Raw genomic sequence first — 19,473 nt, 5'->3', positions numbered from 1 at the left:
TGTTGAGGCTGTAGTTTAAGGTTCTTATGAGGTATATTGAGAATGACTTCCGGATGGGAGCCGAAACGTCTTGATTCTGAAAACAGTGTCCAGATGACTACGACTGAAACCTTTTCTATGATATATTGAATAAAACCAAAAGGTATTTATAATGTTTTGTCTTCCTTCATTTTGAGTGAACGGTTGCTAACATGGTGGTCGCTAGGGTGTTTTCAGGTGGTTGCTGTGGTGTTCTGGGTGGTTGCTATGGCATTAGGTGGTTGGAATGATTGCAATGGTGTTCTTGGTGGGTGTTTGGAATAGCTCCTATAGTGATTTTGTTTGGTTGCTATCATGCATGAGTTGATTATTATGGTGGCTGTGGCTGTTTAGAAGTTAGTTAGTAGAGGCCCATTATCTAAACCAATATGTGGTTCAGTACAGTGTGGTAACACATTAAATACTTTCAGTATGACAAAGCAAATTTCTGGAAAACTATATGCAAGATAGAGAAGCATAGCAGTAAGAAAAGCATTGACATTGGCTTTGTTCTATTCAAGTGTCCCAGTAAGTCGTGACAGTGTGACAGTGAGGCAGCATGCACAATACCAGCACCCTGAAACCAAAGAAGCTAAATGTAATTCAATGATTATTCATTTATTTTTATAATGTCTTCAGCAAAAAAGGCCTATTGTTGTCATAGGTGTCCTCAATGAGCTACGTGTTTTAATGATGTCATATGTGTATGTGGCACCATAGAGAGAGATTAAATGAGTGGCTGGGTTTTAATGTTTCAGCACCATGGAATGAAACAGAGCAAAGTGAAGCAAATTGTTGAAACTATGTCACCATCTAAAAACCAAATTCAGTAATTAGAGCAACAATGACAAAAATAAAAAAAACAAAAGGATTTATCCTCAAGTCTGTCTTTGTCATTATTCTTGCAGAAAACATGTTTTTTAATTTTTTCTCAATGAAATCAACAGTAAATTAGTTTTTTTTGTCGTTGTTATATCAAAAAACTGATTTAAGACAGTAAAGTTCAAAATGTGGAGATACTTTTAATGAAGTATAAAGTATGAAAAGCCGCCAAAATTCATACCATAACACTTCTCATCATGCCACCTGTTTTGACGTATTATATTTGTATCTGACTCCAAAAGTGTGGGCAAAAAAAGGTGTATGGAAGAAGAAGAAGAAGAAGATGAAGAAGAAGATAATATTTGTATGTGATACCAAGCAGGCACACTGAATATTTACTACATCCTCTATTAAATGACACTTGTTGTGAGTAGGAAAGTTGATTCTTCTAATGTCCGACTGAGATCACTCTCTGCGCACCAAAAATGATGATTCATGTCTCTCTCTCTCTCTGGCTCTTGCAGACACACACAGTCGTGTTTCCATCACTTTCTGGGACATTGCATTAACTTACATTAATTCCCTGGAGACTTACACTAACCCTAACCACTACTTGCCTAAACCTAAACCTAACCCCAACCCTAACCTTAACCTAAACATAACCTTACCCTAACCTTAAACCAAGTCTTCACTCTAAAATGTAGTGATTTACGTCATGGGGACTTGCATTTTGTCCCCATAAGGAAGCCAAGTCACCAATGTGACTGTGTAAACAGATTTATGTCTCCACAACATTATAATACCCGCCCACACACACACACTTGCAATTATGGCTTAGAGAGGAAAGATGTGAGGATGTTTACCAATTAGTGATTGCATGGCTGGCCACATATTGGCACACACATATACTCATATGAAGCATGAATGGAGTAAATTGATTTTCACAAGGAGAAGGAAAGAGTTAAACATCATGGAATGATCTGATGTAATACAATATGTCATAGATTACGGTCAAATAGAATCTAATAAAATGTGATTGTCTGCTTAAATCCATAAACGGATCATCAGCCTGACGTCAACTCTGGTCTGAAATCACCAGCAGCAGCAGCAGCGATTGTGTTCACTGTAATCATGTTTCGAATGACACTAAACAGTGTGTATTTCTTTAGAAGATACCAATGACAAAGCAGTGTCATATATTTAAAGAGGTGACCGGGGAAGTTTTGTTTTTCTTGATTGTGGTAACGTTGTTGGAGTGTTTGCACTATGTACTTTAATTACGAGACAGCCTATAATGTCTTTGGAAAGCAACACTTCTTGTGTGCGTATTTATCTTGAGAAACACCTAATCAGCTCTGGTGATATGAGCTTTTATGATTTTGGCAGCAGAATCTATTATGTCCAAAAAACGTGAGAGACTCATTCATTAGAAATTTCCTAGATCATCACTTAAAGTCTGTTTAATAAATGATTGTGAATGTCTAAACACTCTGGCACTGTATTGTATTGCCCTATGATGCAAGTCCCACTTATTGTTTCTGCAACTTAAATACTGCTTGATCCAAGTCTTATCACATAAAACAAGACTGTGTGCAGCTGTTTCTGCTGTGGTGGCAAATCTCTTATCTGTTGTCTCCCAACATTGATTCATTGGAGACTCAGCAGCAAGCAGAAGAGTTACAGACCTGTTATGTAGGGGACAGACTGAAGCCACAAAGCTCTGTTTATTGGAGAATATTGATAAATGATCTAAAATATACTAAAATATAAAGTAAAATATCTATTTTTCACTATTTTGAGTTTGTCCTTAATGGTTTGTCCTTATCATTTACACCTCAGTGATTCCTGTGCTGTTATTGATTCACAGCCTGACAGCAGACACTTTGGGACTGGGCTGGTGTACGCACCGTAACTAACCTATTTGAATCCTCACTCATCCTAATAATATATTTACTTTCTCTCTCCTGAATTCTGAATGTAATCTGTATCTGGCCTTTAACAGCCTTTACTGCCACAGTCCATCATGGTATAAAATTGTGTTTTTCCTCTAAGCATCTATGTACAGTAGACATCTTTAGTATGGCAGGTAGCCAATTTCCCCCCATGTGGCCTGATACTGAACTGCAATATTGCCCCTCCTGAGGGACTAGATGATTCAGCAGAAATCACCAGACAGAGAGTTAGGCTGTATGTGTTTTTAGCTTAGTTTGGAAACTGTTTGAAGACATCAGACTGACAACAGAGTCAGGACATGCTTATTCTTCTGACATTGTCTAACACATTCTGCACAATACATGGTCAGACTGGGATGAGCACTTTATACACTGACATACACACACACACAGTAAACATACATGCACATACACTGACACATTTAAGCTTGTCCATATGAACACATCTACCTATGCATGTGAGCCACAAGCATTATTAGTAATTTATGAATGCATAGGGAGTTATTAAAGCTGCAGTAGGTAAAACATTTTCTTATAATCTGATTCACAGAAAGATACTGAGAGCATCAATGCACAGTAATTGAAGGGGAACTGTACCAATTTTACACATACTGCTCATTTTACTAGTCATGGTGAGTACTACTCAGCCAGTTGTATTATGTCTTCTGTGGCTTGGATGAGCTATGTCAGGTCTGGTAAAAAAAATAACCCTGATGATGTCATAATGATGTCATCAGGGTTATCTCAGCTTGGGTTTTGAGACTTTAAATTTATAACAGAAAGACTGCGTTACATACTGGAGTGTGAATTGAGAAAAACGTGGCCGTTTCCCACATTACAATGCAATGTACAACGAGTTGCATTATGGGAAATGTAGGATCCAGTGCTTTTGGAGCTTGACTCATATGAGGGACTGAGGATATCTCAGCCTCTGCTGCTTTGATGTTGACCATCTTTTTTTAGTCTGTCTAATCCCCAATTTTCGAAATGCATTACTTAATTGCAGAATTACCCCTGTAATTCCTCACAGATTTGTCCCATTACCCAAATGGAATTCTTCTGCTGGTGTATATGTTGCCTTTTTCACCCAGAGAAACTCATAAATGAAATCTCCTAAGCATAAAGTTCAAAACTTTGACAGAAAAACGGCAGTGAGCGTAAGTGTCACACTAGGTCTTTTGCCTTCCTTAATTTTCTGGTATCCTTTGGTATGAAGTAATCACACATTAGCCAGGGTAGTAAACATGACCATGATAATCTGTACATGTAATTTAATATGATTCCTGGGTATTAAGGAAAATGTCTATCAGTTTTCTTTTCCATTTGGGGCCACCAAGGAGCTAAGTCTGCTGGTGCAGCTTTGATGATCTGACAGAGTCTTTTCTGCATCCTTGATCTGTCTGAGTCCTGTCTGTCTGTCAGTGTCAGCTGGTTAATGTGGTCTGCAGAGGTAGCAGGCCTGCAAACTCGAAGTGTGTTGTTGATGCATTCTCCAAGGCCTGGAAATGCTGAGGTAATAACTTACTGACTCACTGCCATGAAAGGACGTGTCAGCATGCAGGCACTGTGTCCTCCTGTTTGTAGCCAAAGGCAGGAGGAAAACAATCAGTGTCTATTAATTTATATGAAAAAATATATCAGTTTTTAAAGTGTTTCTCCTCCCAATATATAGAATTTGAGACTGCAGAGAAATGTTTAAGGCGAGATACTACATTTAAATGTTTAAAAGATATGTTATTTGAAAATATGTAGTAAATGTGATATACAATTTGTATGACTTCATGAACAATCATGTGCACTTGAATATATTAACACAGAGTTATCTAGACATTGTGCAGGCACATGTATGCACACACACTTAATGCATTGACACAAATAGATGTAACCACACTTACAAAATATGAGACTTTACACCTACATTATGAATATACTGTATATGACTGTCTCATCAAAATCTCACAATAAACACCTTGTATAGGCCTAAAAAGATGAGATATTCAGCATATGATATTAATCACAAGGTTAATGATTTTTCAATATAGCTTCCACATAACTATGCTAAAACTAAACTTAAAAGAGAGATGAGGTGCTGTCATTTTTTTTCAGAAAACCTTTAGACTTTACACTGAATCTTCTGCTGTAAATCTCTATCACACACACATGCACAGGCACACCCTCAGTCACATGCCTACTCATTATGGGTGCATTAATGCTGAGGAGGGGCGTGGTGGAGGAAACGATGGAGGAGTAAAGGGGGATCCACTTTAGGTCCAAACAAAAGAGACACATGGCTGGGTGGGGACATGCAGAGAGAGGGAGAGAGTCTTTCTTTCTGTGTGTGTGTGTGTGTGTGTGTGTGCCATGGTGAGTAGACATGTGGGGTGTGTAATGTGGTGGGCAGGCTTTGTGACAGCTGCACATTTTGCCCCTCCTCTGTGTTCAGAAAAACAAAACACCAAAATCTTTAGGTTATAATTGGTAAAGATTTACACTCTTAAAAAATGTGATCCCGAATTTACTCACAGTCATTTATGTACATCTTATCTAAGCAGATTTGCTTGTGTTTATGAAATAAGACATCTGAACATGTTTAAATTTAAAATCTAAATGTGTGTGTCTGTTTTACAGTTTTTCTTTTTATTTAAACTTTTGACAACTTCAGAATTCCATTAAAAACACAAGTTTGGTCATGCTATCCTTCCTTGTATGTAACTGGTAATGTTAAAAGTGTATTCATTCTGTATATGCTTGTATGGTGAATAAATAAAATAAATGAATCATTTCAGTACCTAATGTTGATAATGAGGATGACAATAGCGAGTATAATGATGGTGATTTCTACCCTGCAGGGATTAGAGAGTCATGCTTTTGCTTCTTCCTAAATAATGCCACATGCTCCCTTCTAATCAATTAATTATTACTGTCCTTCTACTCTGATCAATTAACCCCCTTAGTGACTTTGGCAGTGATGCACAGATACAGAATAGACCACAGACTGGTGAATTTTAAACCAGCTAGTTCAGTTTAATTTGCTATTTTTGAGGCACAAAACATCTCTGAAAGGTCAATGACTAATATCGGATATATGCTGTGTACAGTATATGTAAGAAAAATGTGTGACAGCTCAGACATGCAGACAGCTGGATGCTGGTTGGAGGCTGTTTTCCAGCTGCTCCACTGCGCCCTCCGGTGGAAAGATTGTGACATCGCTTCTTTCCAATTGAGCCTATTGAGGGAGGGGCCGGGTGACTGAACCACAGACGCTCCTATAGCACTCTGCGAGGCACTTTACATCGCACTGACATAGGAGCGACCATTCCCTGAAGCTCCCATCCAGGCGAGGGCCGCTGCAGCATCCGTAAAGAGGGAATATCGTTTTTCAAAGCTTAATTTGAACCGAACGAAAAATGTCTTATCAAGGAAAAAAGAACATCCCGAAGATCACAGTGAGTAAAACAGTTATTTCTGCTCCATCGGCTGGGGGAACTTTGATGCGTGCTGTTGCAAATCACTGCATTAGTGTTTCGCGTTGCCGTTTCACAGCGCCGCCGCGATGTATCAAACATATTTGCGGCCACCGGCACGACGCGGGGCTTTTAGCCTACATTTTCTTTCTATTGTCCGACTTGACTGCAGGTAGCCGCTGGAAAAAATACGCACTATGAAATGGCATGACTGGCTGCCATAGTGACAGTCAGGCAGGGAGATGAGGCGTTTTCTTAAAGGTGTCCTGCATCTTCTTTGTTGAGGGGATCCATGCGTGTGGCGAGCCGGCTCGCCCATAAAAATATCACTGTAATGTTCCTGCAGGTACCTCTGCTGTCTGCAGTGCATCACTGTGAGTTTATGGTGACCCCATCGTACTTAATGTTAATTTTTAAATGTATTTTGATAGTATATCATCAGAATATTGCATTAATGTGCTTTATAGGCCATCCATTCCCCCTACCTTTCCCTTACATTTAACAAAAAAAATAAATGATTAGGCCTACTGTGTTGTTCAATGCACATCATGCGAAAAGAATCACCTTTTAGCCATTTTGATAAGAATGTGTTCAGCCCTGTCTCTCTTATGGACATGATTTCGGGCCTAATTGATCACTGATATGGGAGGCTGTTGAACAGTGATGTTAGTCTCTTTTTCAATGAGCCTCTCTTGCCATTTTGATGCACAATGTTTTTAGTGACATAAAGTAGCCTAAACTAATGATACTATAAGCCTAATTATATTGTGGCTATTAGTTTGCAAACAACTGAACAACAGTGAGTAGTGTAAAATGATTTGCAATACTTGTGCACCAGCTCATTATATCCACAAAGGGCCTTATGTATTATAATGTTAAGAATGAAATTTGTGCCCTGCAGACTACAGACTACTGTTCATGTTGCAGACTGGTGCAGAGGAGAGTGAGAGGGAGAGGAGGAAAAGGAGAGGTGGGGGAAATACAAGCCCATTTGTGATGAGCTGTGATAAGCCAGCCTTGTAATGGGGACTTGTAGTCCTGCATCAGGAGAAGGAGAAAGATTCAGGACTCCTGTCAGAGCATCTAGGGTGGAGGTTGAATTCAGGACAGGTTGGTGTTACACAGCCAGCCAGCTGGGTGCTGGTGTGTGTTACAACTGCAGAGAAACCTCTCCCACTCCCTCCTCCTGTGTGTGTGTGTGTGTGTGTGTGTGTGTGAGAGTCTGAAATGCCTGCCTTCCAGTTTTCATTGTTGCAGCGCAGGCTGCAGTCAGGGGTGTGTTGCTCGGCTGTGGGAGACACAGCCTTTGTCTCGTCTCCTCAGCTGATATTACACCAAAGGGGTGATTTTTGGGAAGACTGGGGTAGCTTTGGCCTGTAGAGGTTTTATATTGTGAATCCATATTCTGAGCACAGTGTCTTGATGTCATTACTCTTAAAGTAGGGCATGTCTCTATAATATGCTAAAGTGGGCCAGAATTTTCCATGGCATGTTTCACACAGTCATTATAGGGATGGAAATTTTAACTTTACCAACCCCCATCAGAGAGGTTCTGTGTTCTGTGTTTCTTTCTTTTATGGTAGAATTTTGGGGGTGTTAAACCCGCAAAAGGCATGATATTTATGTCAAAACACCCACATAACCAGACAAATTCAGTAAGTGATGCTGCAACACATAGCACTAGACTCACTAAGATAAGATCTGTCTCCTTAGTTTGATAGTGAGGCAAGAAATCACGCACTGGAATAATTCATAACATGAGTGAGTTGTGTGTAGTCTGATGGCCTCAAGATACATGCTATCTGGGTACTGAAGTTAAATTTTTCAGTTGGGAGATTCTTGTAATCTGCAAAGGCGAGCTCCACCCAGTTGTAACCAATGTGTTAACTAGACTGACATTCAGCTGCTACCACAGGACAAAGTATCTCATTGATGTCCTTGACCAAGAAGAGATAAGGTGGTTTCACACCACTTCAGTTCACAGGGGACTAATTCATTGGCTTTCAAACATGATGTAATGAAGCCCAGTTTTCACACTGCTTTACCACTTTAATTAGTATTTGCTCTCAACATACCATCGTTAGTCCAGTCTTTTTTCCAACAGATTAAAGATATAATCCTTCAGATTTCTGGTGGTAATGCAAGTGCGTTTTAACAATACAAGACCGTACAAGACACAGTATTTGTTGCAAATAATACCTGTATCAACCACTGGGGGCAGCAAACACGCCTTGAGTGGCTACTCAGAAATACAACACAAACACATGTATTCGTTTACAATGTCCACCCAGGAAGAACAACAGCATCAGTCTTTTCAGCAAATGCCCCAAAACGACATCTGTTTACGTTCAAGTGACAAAGCCCTCTAGCGACTATAGTAATTATGACAAGAGCAAAAGAGGAAGTCGGGGGACATTATTATAGAGCGACAACGTCTGCATAGGGAGGAGGTCAGGCTGGAAGGATGGGTCCACAAAACATCAAACTTTAACAAAGAAGAACACAGTTTGTTTCCCGTTTCCAACTGAGAGTGAAAGTAGTTTTTTAAAGCATGACCACGATCGTTCCCTAACCACATGGTTATTACTGTAACCATAATGACGAAGTTCCTCTAACCTTAGCGAAGTAGGGATTTTAACCCAAACCATGACCTTTCCGTAAACCTAACCAAGTTGTTTTTGTACCCAAGCTTAACCATAGTGTCATCATAAAATTGAATTTATTTAACAGTGATTTATAAGATTTGGAGGGTACTGGCAAATGATCATCCTACCGACAGGGGTCACATCAGAAAACACTTATGTGTGTCGTTCTAGAGGGCATGGACAAACAACATATTTTGTCCTTTCATTTGGAGGACTTGTTCGCAATAATACCTGTATCAACCACTGGGGGCAGCAAACAGACCTTGAGCGGCTACTCACAAATAGAACAGAAAAACTTCCGTATCTGTTTATAGCTCACCTAAACAAGCTGAGAGGATTCATTGTGTCATGTTGTTTTAGGAAAGAAGCCTAAAGATGGAAGTAATACTCAACTTACAATTGGATTACAACAGCAGCGTCTTTTGTGTCACATCCAGTACATGCATTAATCGTTTCCTGTGAATCACTTGTGTGCCAAAAACGCAATTTGAATCCTGCACAGGAAAGTAACAGTGCAAACTGCTATATAGAAAGGCAATAACAGAATGCAAATATATTGAATGGCTATTGCTAAAAAAAGTCTGGCCATAATAGTATCAAAAATGGGGTTTGATAGAATGAACATTTTAAGTATTAGAACTTGAAGCGATTAGAAAATAATTCTGCAATCCTGAAGACATAAACACTGTAATCCTGTAGGTATAATGTTGGTGACATTGGCCAGAGAAACTATCAGTTAGAGCAGGTCACTCAACCAGTCTTTCGAGCATAAAATGTAGGTTTAAAAGGTGGTTCTGAAAAGTTGCAGCTTGCTCCATCACTGAGGACAGCAGCTGTCGTATTTCTTTAACTTTGTAAAAATCCACACTCACTTAATTTAACATGTAAAACGTATAGTTTTGAACAGCCATCCCACAGTGCATAAACAACTCTCCAGTAAGTACCGATATCATAAAATCATTTTAAGTGCATACTGCCACACAATGGCTTTATACCTGCTTATAACCCTCCTCTCCTCCCAGACTTTCCTTCTGTATTTCCATGCCTGTCCGTTCTATTCCAGCTGTTTCCTTAAGTCTGCTCTCTGCCAGAGTGGCTCTGTCAGATTTCTAGGTGTGGTTCTTCCCTTCCCTCATACCACTCACAGCAGCCTCAGTGTTGTTCCAGGCTGGTACATGTCATCAGTAATCCCCTCCAGCTGGAACGAGCATCTGTGGGCATGATACATGGCCAGTAGACGGCGGCTCTGCCCGGGAAATGAAACCCGTTCCCCCTTGTTGACGCACCACAAAACAGGGCTCCGCCACACCAGAGTGTGCCATCACCACGCAGGCTGCAGCAAAGTGGGCTTGAGTGCAAACAAAATACCCTGTGGCCACCCAGACGTTGCCGTGCGACTCACCATGGCGACCAACATACAGTTGTGATGGCAGGAAAATACAACCCCTGTTTGGTTTGTCGGGTGGGGATGTGATTTGTCACACACAAACAGGCACTTCTCACACTTCTTGACTGAGAGAGTGTATAATTTTTCAACCTGTCTGGCTCAATCAGATCCATATGGGTTTTTTTTGTCGCCATGGTTACACGGTTACACTACTCCAGCCTATCACAAGATCAACATTCCAGACAAGCAGGATTTCTGTATGACCGTGGCTGGCATGAGCAGCGGCAATTAATTTAGATTGATATGTCTTGTTGTTTTCACTTTTCCAGAATGTGAAAAAAATCCTGTGCAGTTTTGGATAAAGAGTAAATATTTTTGCTTGCTAGGCAACACAGCTGAAGCAGAGGCACTGGTGCACATTCAGGATGACTTCCCTCTTTCACTGGTCCCTGCCTGCCTCCCCGCTGCTCTCTCCACCTACGCAAGGGTCTCCTTCACAGCTAATGGAGGTCTCCTCTAATGTCCTTTCAGCCCCTTTGGCCGCGGAGTTTTCTGGGACCATTCCCACTCATTGAGGACAGAGGAGTGGCTATTAGTAATTTGCATCCTGGTTTATGAGTGCTTCTCCCTCCAGTCTGGTGGAAGTGGAAAAAAGTTGTCAGTGCATATCAGCGTAGTAGTACAAGAACAACATCCTGCCGTCTATTTTTGATTACTGCTGGCTTGTGTAACAGAAAATGACAGTTTCCTGTGCAGGGAGAAGTGCTTTATTTTTGGTGCTTAGTTTTTTTAGAGTTGAATTACTTTGTTGCCAGAATTTTACTAGATGAGTTTGTCAGCACTCGAGGGAAGATGCTGCTGTGGAAGGTAAAAAGGGCTTAACTGCTTTTTTCCAATGACTTCAAATTATTTTACAATGCATCAGGAGAGTAAAGCAGCTGGAAGCACACAGTTTCCTAAACCTTACAGATTTCTAGAATTTTAGATTAATAATAGGCATTGGCACTCTGTAATTTACAGTAGTAAAACATCAAATCCTCTACTGTTTACCCAGCACCAAAATATTGAGAGTAGGTCACAGTCATGCACACACACACATAAGCAAGTACACATATGGAAGTGGCGATAAGTAAGAAACATTTGTGATGGTTGGAGTTATTTCTTATCCATAAATCAATACAGAAATCTCACAAAAACACATCTCTGACCTTTCAAGCTGTCTCAGTGCTGCATTTCTTTTCTATGTTTCCATCATTCAGGGTCAGCTGAATGCCTTTGTGACTTGCTTCATTGGATCTTTGGTGAAACGGCATTTTATCTTTTTTAAATGAGATATTTTATATAGATTTATTTGACTCTACAGCTGTGTAGGTTGTGTTTTTTTTGGTACATCTGTTTGCACTGCACAGTTTGTTTCAGGGTTTTTTTGGCTGGTAACAGCTTGGCGAATAGACACGGATTGAACAGTTCAGCGGCCAAATTCGTGTTCCATTTCCTGTATGAACACACCTATACAGTTCATTATTTCCAATGGCTGCCATGTACAGCTCTTCCAGTGAGATTATGCTGTAACAGCGACATGACTGACAAACAAGGACATGGTCAGTGACCCTGGAAAGTCAGAGCAAATTAGGATTCATCATTGATGTCTTGTGTAAATATTCTAACCCAAAATCAAATCCCACACAAAACCAAGAGTAATTTATTTTTCTATTTTAAGCTAATATGAATCTTTGTGGTCTAATATAATTATGTTACTAGTTTTTGAAAAATAATTTTCCAAAAACAAACATGTCTCAAGTAACTCTGTAATGAGATGAGATGACAAAAACAGGTGATTCAAGCATGTTGTGGCATAGTTTAAAATTAAGTTAACATGACATTAACAGAATATAAGCTTTGAACAAAACAAATAGTAGAAAATACTTCCTTTTTGTTGTATTTTCTTGTACATTTAGGCAGAATGCCTGAAACTGAAGAATGCAACACAGTGTACGAGCAATTTAAATGAATCTCTTTAGAAAGAGATAAACATGTAGGCTCTTCAGTCTGATTGTACCTCTGCAGGCTCTGTAGCTGTTCTTTACCACTGTAGCTGCTTATTCTGGGAAACCCAGAAAATCACTATTTTTGGTCAATGTCTGGTCAGTGGGTTTGTCCCAGTTTGAGAGTTGCCTCTTCCAGTCCAAAACCAACTGATACAATCTCTGAATGGATCAAGGTATTTTTCACAAATCCTAGTGCACAAGTAGGTTAGGGCAGAGCTGTGTTAACCAAGTTCTTTTCACAGGAAAACATGAAAATACAACCAGCGGCATAAGCTGGACGCTTTACGAAATTCTGATCAGTGTCTTGAGCAGGCAGACTATGACCGATGTAAATCCCTTTTCCTGATTTTGTTGTGGGGGACAGTAACCAAGAAAAAGTTTTAAAACAAGGTAGAGAATATAAACTGGTTGAAATCAATGTCACAAGGATATAGGGGGGAGGTGTGGGCAAGAATCAACTGAAATCAATATCCATTATGGTGGAAACAGCTGCGCTAGAGAAGGCAGTAGCAAGTCTTCAGTATCCATGGTCAGATCATACATTTGCCACAACATTAGGCAACAAGGCAACATTACCAAACAAAGTACAAGTTCACTACATTTAAGAGGTGATCATGTATCGTAATAACAACAGCTCCATAAGACTTTGGGCTTTCCTTTATTATTTGGTCATCACTCTAGCTGCTCATCAAAACTTGTTGGATCAAAGTCAGTCATAAGGTGCACATCACATATATGTACACTGTGATGTTATAATTGTTTTGAATCCACCATCTTGAAACACTAGTGGGCATCCAGTCCCATCTCAGATGTCGGACTCTGTCATGTGAATACCACAACAACCACTGAATGCCATTAAATCGTCCTTTCCAAAGTCAGGGCTGCAACAGAGATTCAAACAGCATTATGAATGTGGTATGTGTTCATTATGTGGATGGTGCTTTCTCGTTAATGTTGTAACAAATGGTTAGGTTTATCCCCATAACCACATAATAGCACACATGGTTACACAGACACAAGAGTTTGAGTTCTGTTACACAGCGAAGAAAATTGTTATAATATGAAATCGTAAAAACTTAATGAACTAAGTTGATGGGAGGACTTCCTGGTGGTAGGATTGGTTGCGGTGCATACCCATGATATCCCCACTTACAGTCAAACACATTTTGACACATGTCATAGTCCTTTTTTTCTAGAATAATGCAGAAATGCTGAGAAATCATTTTTGAAAAATATGACAAAATCCTAGATAAATTCTGAAACCCATTGACTTCATAACTGTGGCAGTATTGGGAAACAACATGCTCTCACTTGCTATATTTTCTGTGAAATGTTGGGAGTGTATCATTGCTGTTTGTGGTCGAATGACATGAGCACTAGCAAATGTGACAGTCTGTCATTAATTCCTGGAAAAAGCCACAACGAATGCTAGGTCTGCATTTAGATTTATGAAGTGAGATTAAGAAGTGTTTATTAAAAAAACTCCTGACTCAGATTATGTGTCTTTGACAAAGCTTGACAGTTTGGTCACCCATACTGCCTTGCCAAACAGTACGACCAGTTAGATTTAAGTTATGTGTTCTTGAAATTCTTTGACAGTTTGGTTGCCATTCAAAAAGATCTATACCATTACATTTTTGAATGATAATTTAAGTTGTTCAAATAAGTGTTTTAACATCTAGTTTTCCACTGACTGGAAATAACTAGTCTAGTTCTAATTATGGATTTTTGTGGCAGATGCACTAACTGGGGAATACTGAAATTAGCAGACTGACAGTTGCTGGGTTGTAATGGAAATGGAAAGCTATTGATTGTCAAATGATTGTGGTCTCTTGCATGCCAGTGGGGAGAGTGGGCAGAAACTGACAAAGAGGAATATGAGTGTGTGTGTGTGTGTGAGAGAGAGAGAGACTGCTAAAGCACTTCAGTAAGGCACCCATGCATGAGGGCACACCCCTCACTGCAGTATTATAAATCAGATAAAAAATCTTTACTCGTCTGATGCAGTTGATGAGAGCAGGTAGTATTGCTGGGTTGTACTCTATTATTACCGTATGCAACTAGTGGTTATTTTCATGACTGATTTTTTTTCATCAATCAATGAATCATTCAGTCTATAAAATGACAGAAAATATTAAATTTCTTGTTTTCTCCTACCAACTGTCCAAAACCCAATATTCAGTTTACAATTATACAAAACAGAGAAAAACAACAAATCCTCACATTTCAGAAGTTGTAAGCGGTAAATGTTTAGCATTTTTGCTTCTTAAATGACTGAAACGATAATCAATTTTCAATCGATTTGTCATTTCTCAAGCATAAATATCAGACATTCATGGTTTCGCCTTCTCAAATGTGAGGATGTAGGATAGTAAATTGAATAAATTTAGGTTTTGGGCTGTTGATTGGACAAAACAAGCTATTTAGACTAAATTTGCTAATTGATTGATTGAGAAAATAATCTGCAGATTAATCAATAATGAAAATAATTGTTAGTTGCAGCCCTAGATTGTTTTTTTTCCACAAAGATATTCAGTTTAGAAAAAAAAAATGAAAAGAGCAGCAATTCCTCAAATCCAAGAAGCTGGAAACAGTGGCTGTTGGGCATTTATGCTTGCTAAATGACTTAAACAATTAATAAAATATCAAAATTGTTGTCAATGCTTTTTTTTAAATTGTTGATTGACTAATGGATAAATCGGCTACTAAAATTGTAATCACTATACTATTCAAATGTAGGTCATTTCTTCTAAGTATTGTCAAAGCTGGTAGTTGATTTTAAGGTGCTGACTTATATGTAAAGTGTCTTTTCTTATCTACATCAGACTTAGAATCATATTACAGTATGTCCAAGGAATTGTCTCAGAGCTAATGAGCGACAGTTTTAGGGCAGCGTGCTCTACAGTATGATCTATGCCGGTGCTATGTTCCAGCCACTGATGACTGTGTCTTGTAATGTGTTGCTTCAGGGTGTGGTTGCTTGGGAAGGCTCTGTGTTCTGTTTCACACTACTCCATCACCATCTACATCACATACACACAAACTCAAAGACACAGTGATACACACACTGCGTATGTTCATGAGCTCAGCAGATATTGAGCTTGTATCATTTGAGCCACATACAAAACCGTATTATGCTTTTTCCTTTTTTCTGACATGTGAAGGAGTGGCTGCAGTTCATTATAGTGATGAAACACTGGGTCCACAGCCAGGAGTGTAAATCCCTGCACACATGTGCTGATGGGAAAATATGGAAGTCTGTCTCTCTTAGCAGGGCGAGGACCTGAGTCCTGCCATTTTATAGAGTGTGATATTACAGAGTCTTTGAAGGAACTATCTTCTTTATCCACATAGATACTATAGATTTTGCTTGATAAATGACTTAAATGATTTATTGATTACCATCATTTCTGTATAAAATGTATTTTGGGTCAGATGCACTTACTTCAGGGAATTGACCATTTATGGCAAATGATTGTGCAGTTACAATTGGTGGGGAAAAAAGACTTCTTAAAGAATCCGAGTAGCAACAGGGATTCTGCTGGGAGAACGAATCCCCCTTAATAAACACATACATGAACATTGCATTTTTTTGTTAAATCATCAGTGCCAAAGCTTAACACATAAGGAGGAGGGTGGGGTTGGTGGAAGGAGCTGCAGCAGCAAACGGCATTGTCATGACGGTATCAGCGGAGTGACGTCTTCAAAACCCAAAGAAAGTCAATTTAGTATCCAATAAGACAAAGAACAACAGCAAGTCTTCTCATTTGAGAAGCTGGAACCAGCAAATTGAGCGTTTGTGCTTGAAAAATGATTTGAACAATGAATCCATTATCACAATAATTGCAGAATAATTTTCTGTCGATCGGCTAGTTGATTAATTGACTAATTGTTTCAGCTCTAGACACTTTGCTCCATTGACTTATTGTTTCAGCCTATCTTCATGTGGCCAGTCGATTAACCACAAGCTTAAATGAACAGTTTGCCCACAGATCACCCAGACAACTGCCCATCGACCTACCAACAACTCCCTTCTATCCATGTAGCCCTCCACCCTGTTCAACAGCCATTTGTTCACTGAACTAGCTATCCAACAAGTCAGCAAAACCAGCCGCCCAGTCTCCCCTCCTCTCTAGTCTGTCTCCCTGCAGTCAACCCGTCGCCATGACAACGGCCTGCTAGAGTCAGTCCGTGGTGCAGCAGCAGCAGATTTGATGTCTGACTGTGTGGCGTCATGGCAATGCCCAGATCAGACCACATTATGAGATGTGAGGTTGAGCGGTTCCTCAGATGCGACAATGCTTTGCAGTTTTATTTGTGTGTGTGCATCACTTTCAGTGATAAGGATTGATATTGCCGATTGCATTTGGTCTGTTGGATAAATGGAGTATACTGGAGAAAATGACATCCACAGTCAGTATTGTTGCATAACAAAATCTGGATAAACGCGGTTAAGATGTTAATCCATGATCAGTCCTTAAAAGCAGCTTCAGTTCTGCTTCCAACAGAAAACTGCCATCCTCCCAAATGTTATCACCATGACAGGTAATTTTACCGCAGGGAAATATAAGTAACAGTGAAAGCTGCTCTCTCTATTTTTATACCTGTACCTGCTAGTTGCTGATTTTGTGAAGCGTACATGTGACCAAACTGGCACTCCCAGATTTACCCAGTCAATATTCGTACCAGTAAATTTTATCTTTGCAAGCTGGAAGGCAGATACTACGATGACAGTGACAATGATCATTTCTAATTTAAAATGGGTTGACTATTAAAAATGCCACACCTACCAGGAAGTCAAAACAGTGATACATGTATGCCAAATGCATGCAAATTCATATATATGTATATGAATGTATATATATTGTGTATATATACATATATATAAAGTATTTCTGATTCTGATTATATAAATGTATATATTGTTTTATTTAAATTTAATTTTATTCTATTCTAAATTTATATATTTGTATATATGTTCTATGTGTGTGTAACATGTAGGGTCTACCTTACATTTTATTGTACAACCCTGTGTTGTAAAATGACAAAAAAGGATATCACAAAAATGTTGATGCAAATATGGGTTGCTTGCAGGGGGAATCAAACTACTTTGCTGCACAAGACCACAGGGAGAGCAGGGCAGGCAGACCCACAGGGTGGTCCATAGCTAAACTGCATGTGGTGTGTTTGCATGGGACAAGACTGACCCAAACATGACCCGTCTCTTCCTAGCCATGAATGAATGAATGAATGAATGAAACATTGTTCATCTCCTCTGGGTGGAAAAATAAGGACATAATCTAACTACAGAGAAATAGAAAAACATTGTCCAGATATAGACCAGAAGTGATCTGGCATAGTAGGTCGTCCTCCAATTAAGCTTTACTTCACAGTGTTTCAAGCCAAACTGGATCTTTTTGTTGGAAGAAATTTGCTTTGAATCATAATATTTCTATTTTCCCCTCTTCTCACCCCACTTCTTTACAGAGCGACAGGCTTCTGATCAAAGGCGGGAGGATCGTGAATGATGACCAGTCCTTCCATGCCGATATCTACATGGAAGATGGCGTCATTAAGTAAGTCCTCCGCTGTCCTCCTTTCTGCTCTGCTTTTATTCACTCCCATTTGCTTTCATCCCTCCACTCCCACTGAGGCTCATCATCCATTTTCTATCCTTCAGTCAAGTTGTTTGTATCTCATCTGTTCCCATTCACATACTGTATTTTGGAGAGAAATACAGTTCCTCTTGACATGAGTGCAAAATGTTAAGTAAGACAACTTGATCATTCCATCACATGGGTTGGCCAGGTGAATTTGTGCAAATGTTAAAGGGAAATTCCGGTTCCTTATTGTCACATTTTTGTCCATTTTGACTTTACTTCCAATCATTGTAGAGATGTGGGACATCTGCATGAATGACATCAGTCGGGGCAAGAAGCACGAACGCATAGGTTTCCAAAACCTTCACTGTAACAGAGATAATTTTAATCTGTCTGACCAAAAAATGCAGAAAGTAGTTCCCTGGAAATCCCTAGTGTATATAGTCCATTTTTCTCAAATATCTATAACAGAGGTAGTTAGTAAAATATTATCATAACCAATTGTCACAATGTTCCTTTTAAGATTAGATTAATTATTAATGTATTAATGTGTTTAATTATGATTAGAATTTATTTGTATACAAAGAGGAGGTTAAATAAAACTTTTTGAACTTGAGACAGGTATAACTGGTTGCATCACTCTCAGTGATACAGGGAAACAAGTCAAGTGCATATATTGTTATTATTATCTAAATTAACCCAAACTAAATATAGCAGTCTAATTAACTCTTCCTTCAGAATGAGTGATATGGAAACTTCAGAGAATAAATCCATGAGCACAAGCTGCTTGATCAGGCACATTGTGTCCTGCTGGTTGACCTGAACCAAAAACAGAGTCCTTGTTTATATGGTTCGTGTTAGTGGCGGTTGGGTTAAAGACAAAGTACGGTGATAACACCCAGTCTAGTCCCCAATTTTATGTGCTAGTATGAGCATGTCCCCCCCCCATCAGACAAGGCAAGGTTAATTTGGGTAAATTCCCCTCTCTCTGTGTCTCCTTGAATCAGTCTGTCCTCGCTGTCTCTCCTCTCTTTCCCCCCTGTTCTGTTTCCACTTGATTTTCCAGTTATAGGCCCTTTGTCCCCCCTGCCCCTTAGTGAGGCAGCTCAAGAGAGAAGCACCCAAAGAAAGCCTGGTGCTGCATAATAAACACCCAGATGCCTGTTGGACCATTGGGCTGCTGGCAAACTCACAGAGACACTGGCTTCTGCCTGCCAGTCTGGTCTCCTCTATAAAGTCTGAACAACAGGATTTTTTTTAACAGGGGTGACATGTTGATGTGTTGGCATGGTGACAATGTGTTGCTACAAGCGTGGCTGACTTTGTTTTGGGGTCAGTCTATATTTAAAAACTTCTTTTGCTTATGATTTGAATGTATCAGAAAGATGTCTATCTTTGCTTGACAAAGTACCAGTACTGAAAATCACTGCCAAAATAAGTGTTTAGATATTTGTAATCATTCTCAGCTACTACCTACATTGTTTTGTAAAATCAAGAAATCAAATATCAGTTCAAAAAGTTCATGATTTTTCCATTC

General features: G+C 39.4%; 1 protein-coding gene across 3 annotated transcripts in view; it reads left to right on the top strand.

Moving 5' to 3' along the window:
• Positions 1–19,473, top strand: part of dpysl3 (dihydropyrimidinase like 3) — a 45,279-nt gene that overhangs the window by 1,681 nt on the left and 24,125 nt on the right. For 2 of the 3 annotated variants that reach the window (XM_044222941.1, XM_044222940.1), the window contains exon 2: positions 17,824–17,912. In XM_044222941.1, coding sequence (XP_044078876.1) covers positions 17,824–17,912 — 89 coding nt within the window. Of the gene's footprint in view, positions 1–6,051; positions 6,239–17,823; positions 17,913–19,473 lie in introns of those variants that run through there. The other variant, XM_044222942.1, reaches the window with a different exon arrangement.

The sequence above is a fragment of the Siniperca chuatsi genome, linkage group LG14 (assembly GCF_020085105.1).
Source record: "Siniperca chuatsi isolate FFG_IHB_CAS linkage group LG14, ASM2008510v1, whole genome shotgun sequence".
In the NCBI taxonomy this organism is placed as follows: Eukaryota; Metazoa; Chordata; class Actinopteri; order Centrarchiformes; family Sinipercidae; genus Siniperca; species Siniperca chuatsi.
Note: the sequence above shows the minus strand (reverse complement) of the source record. Positions and strands in the feature narration are given on the sequence as shown.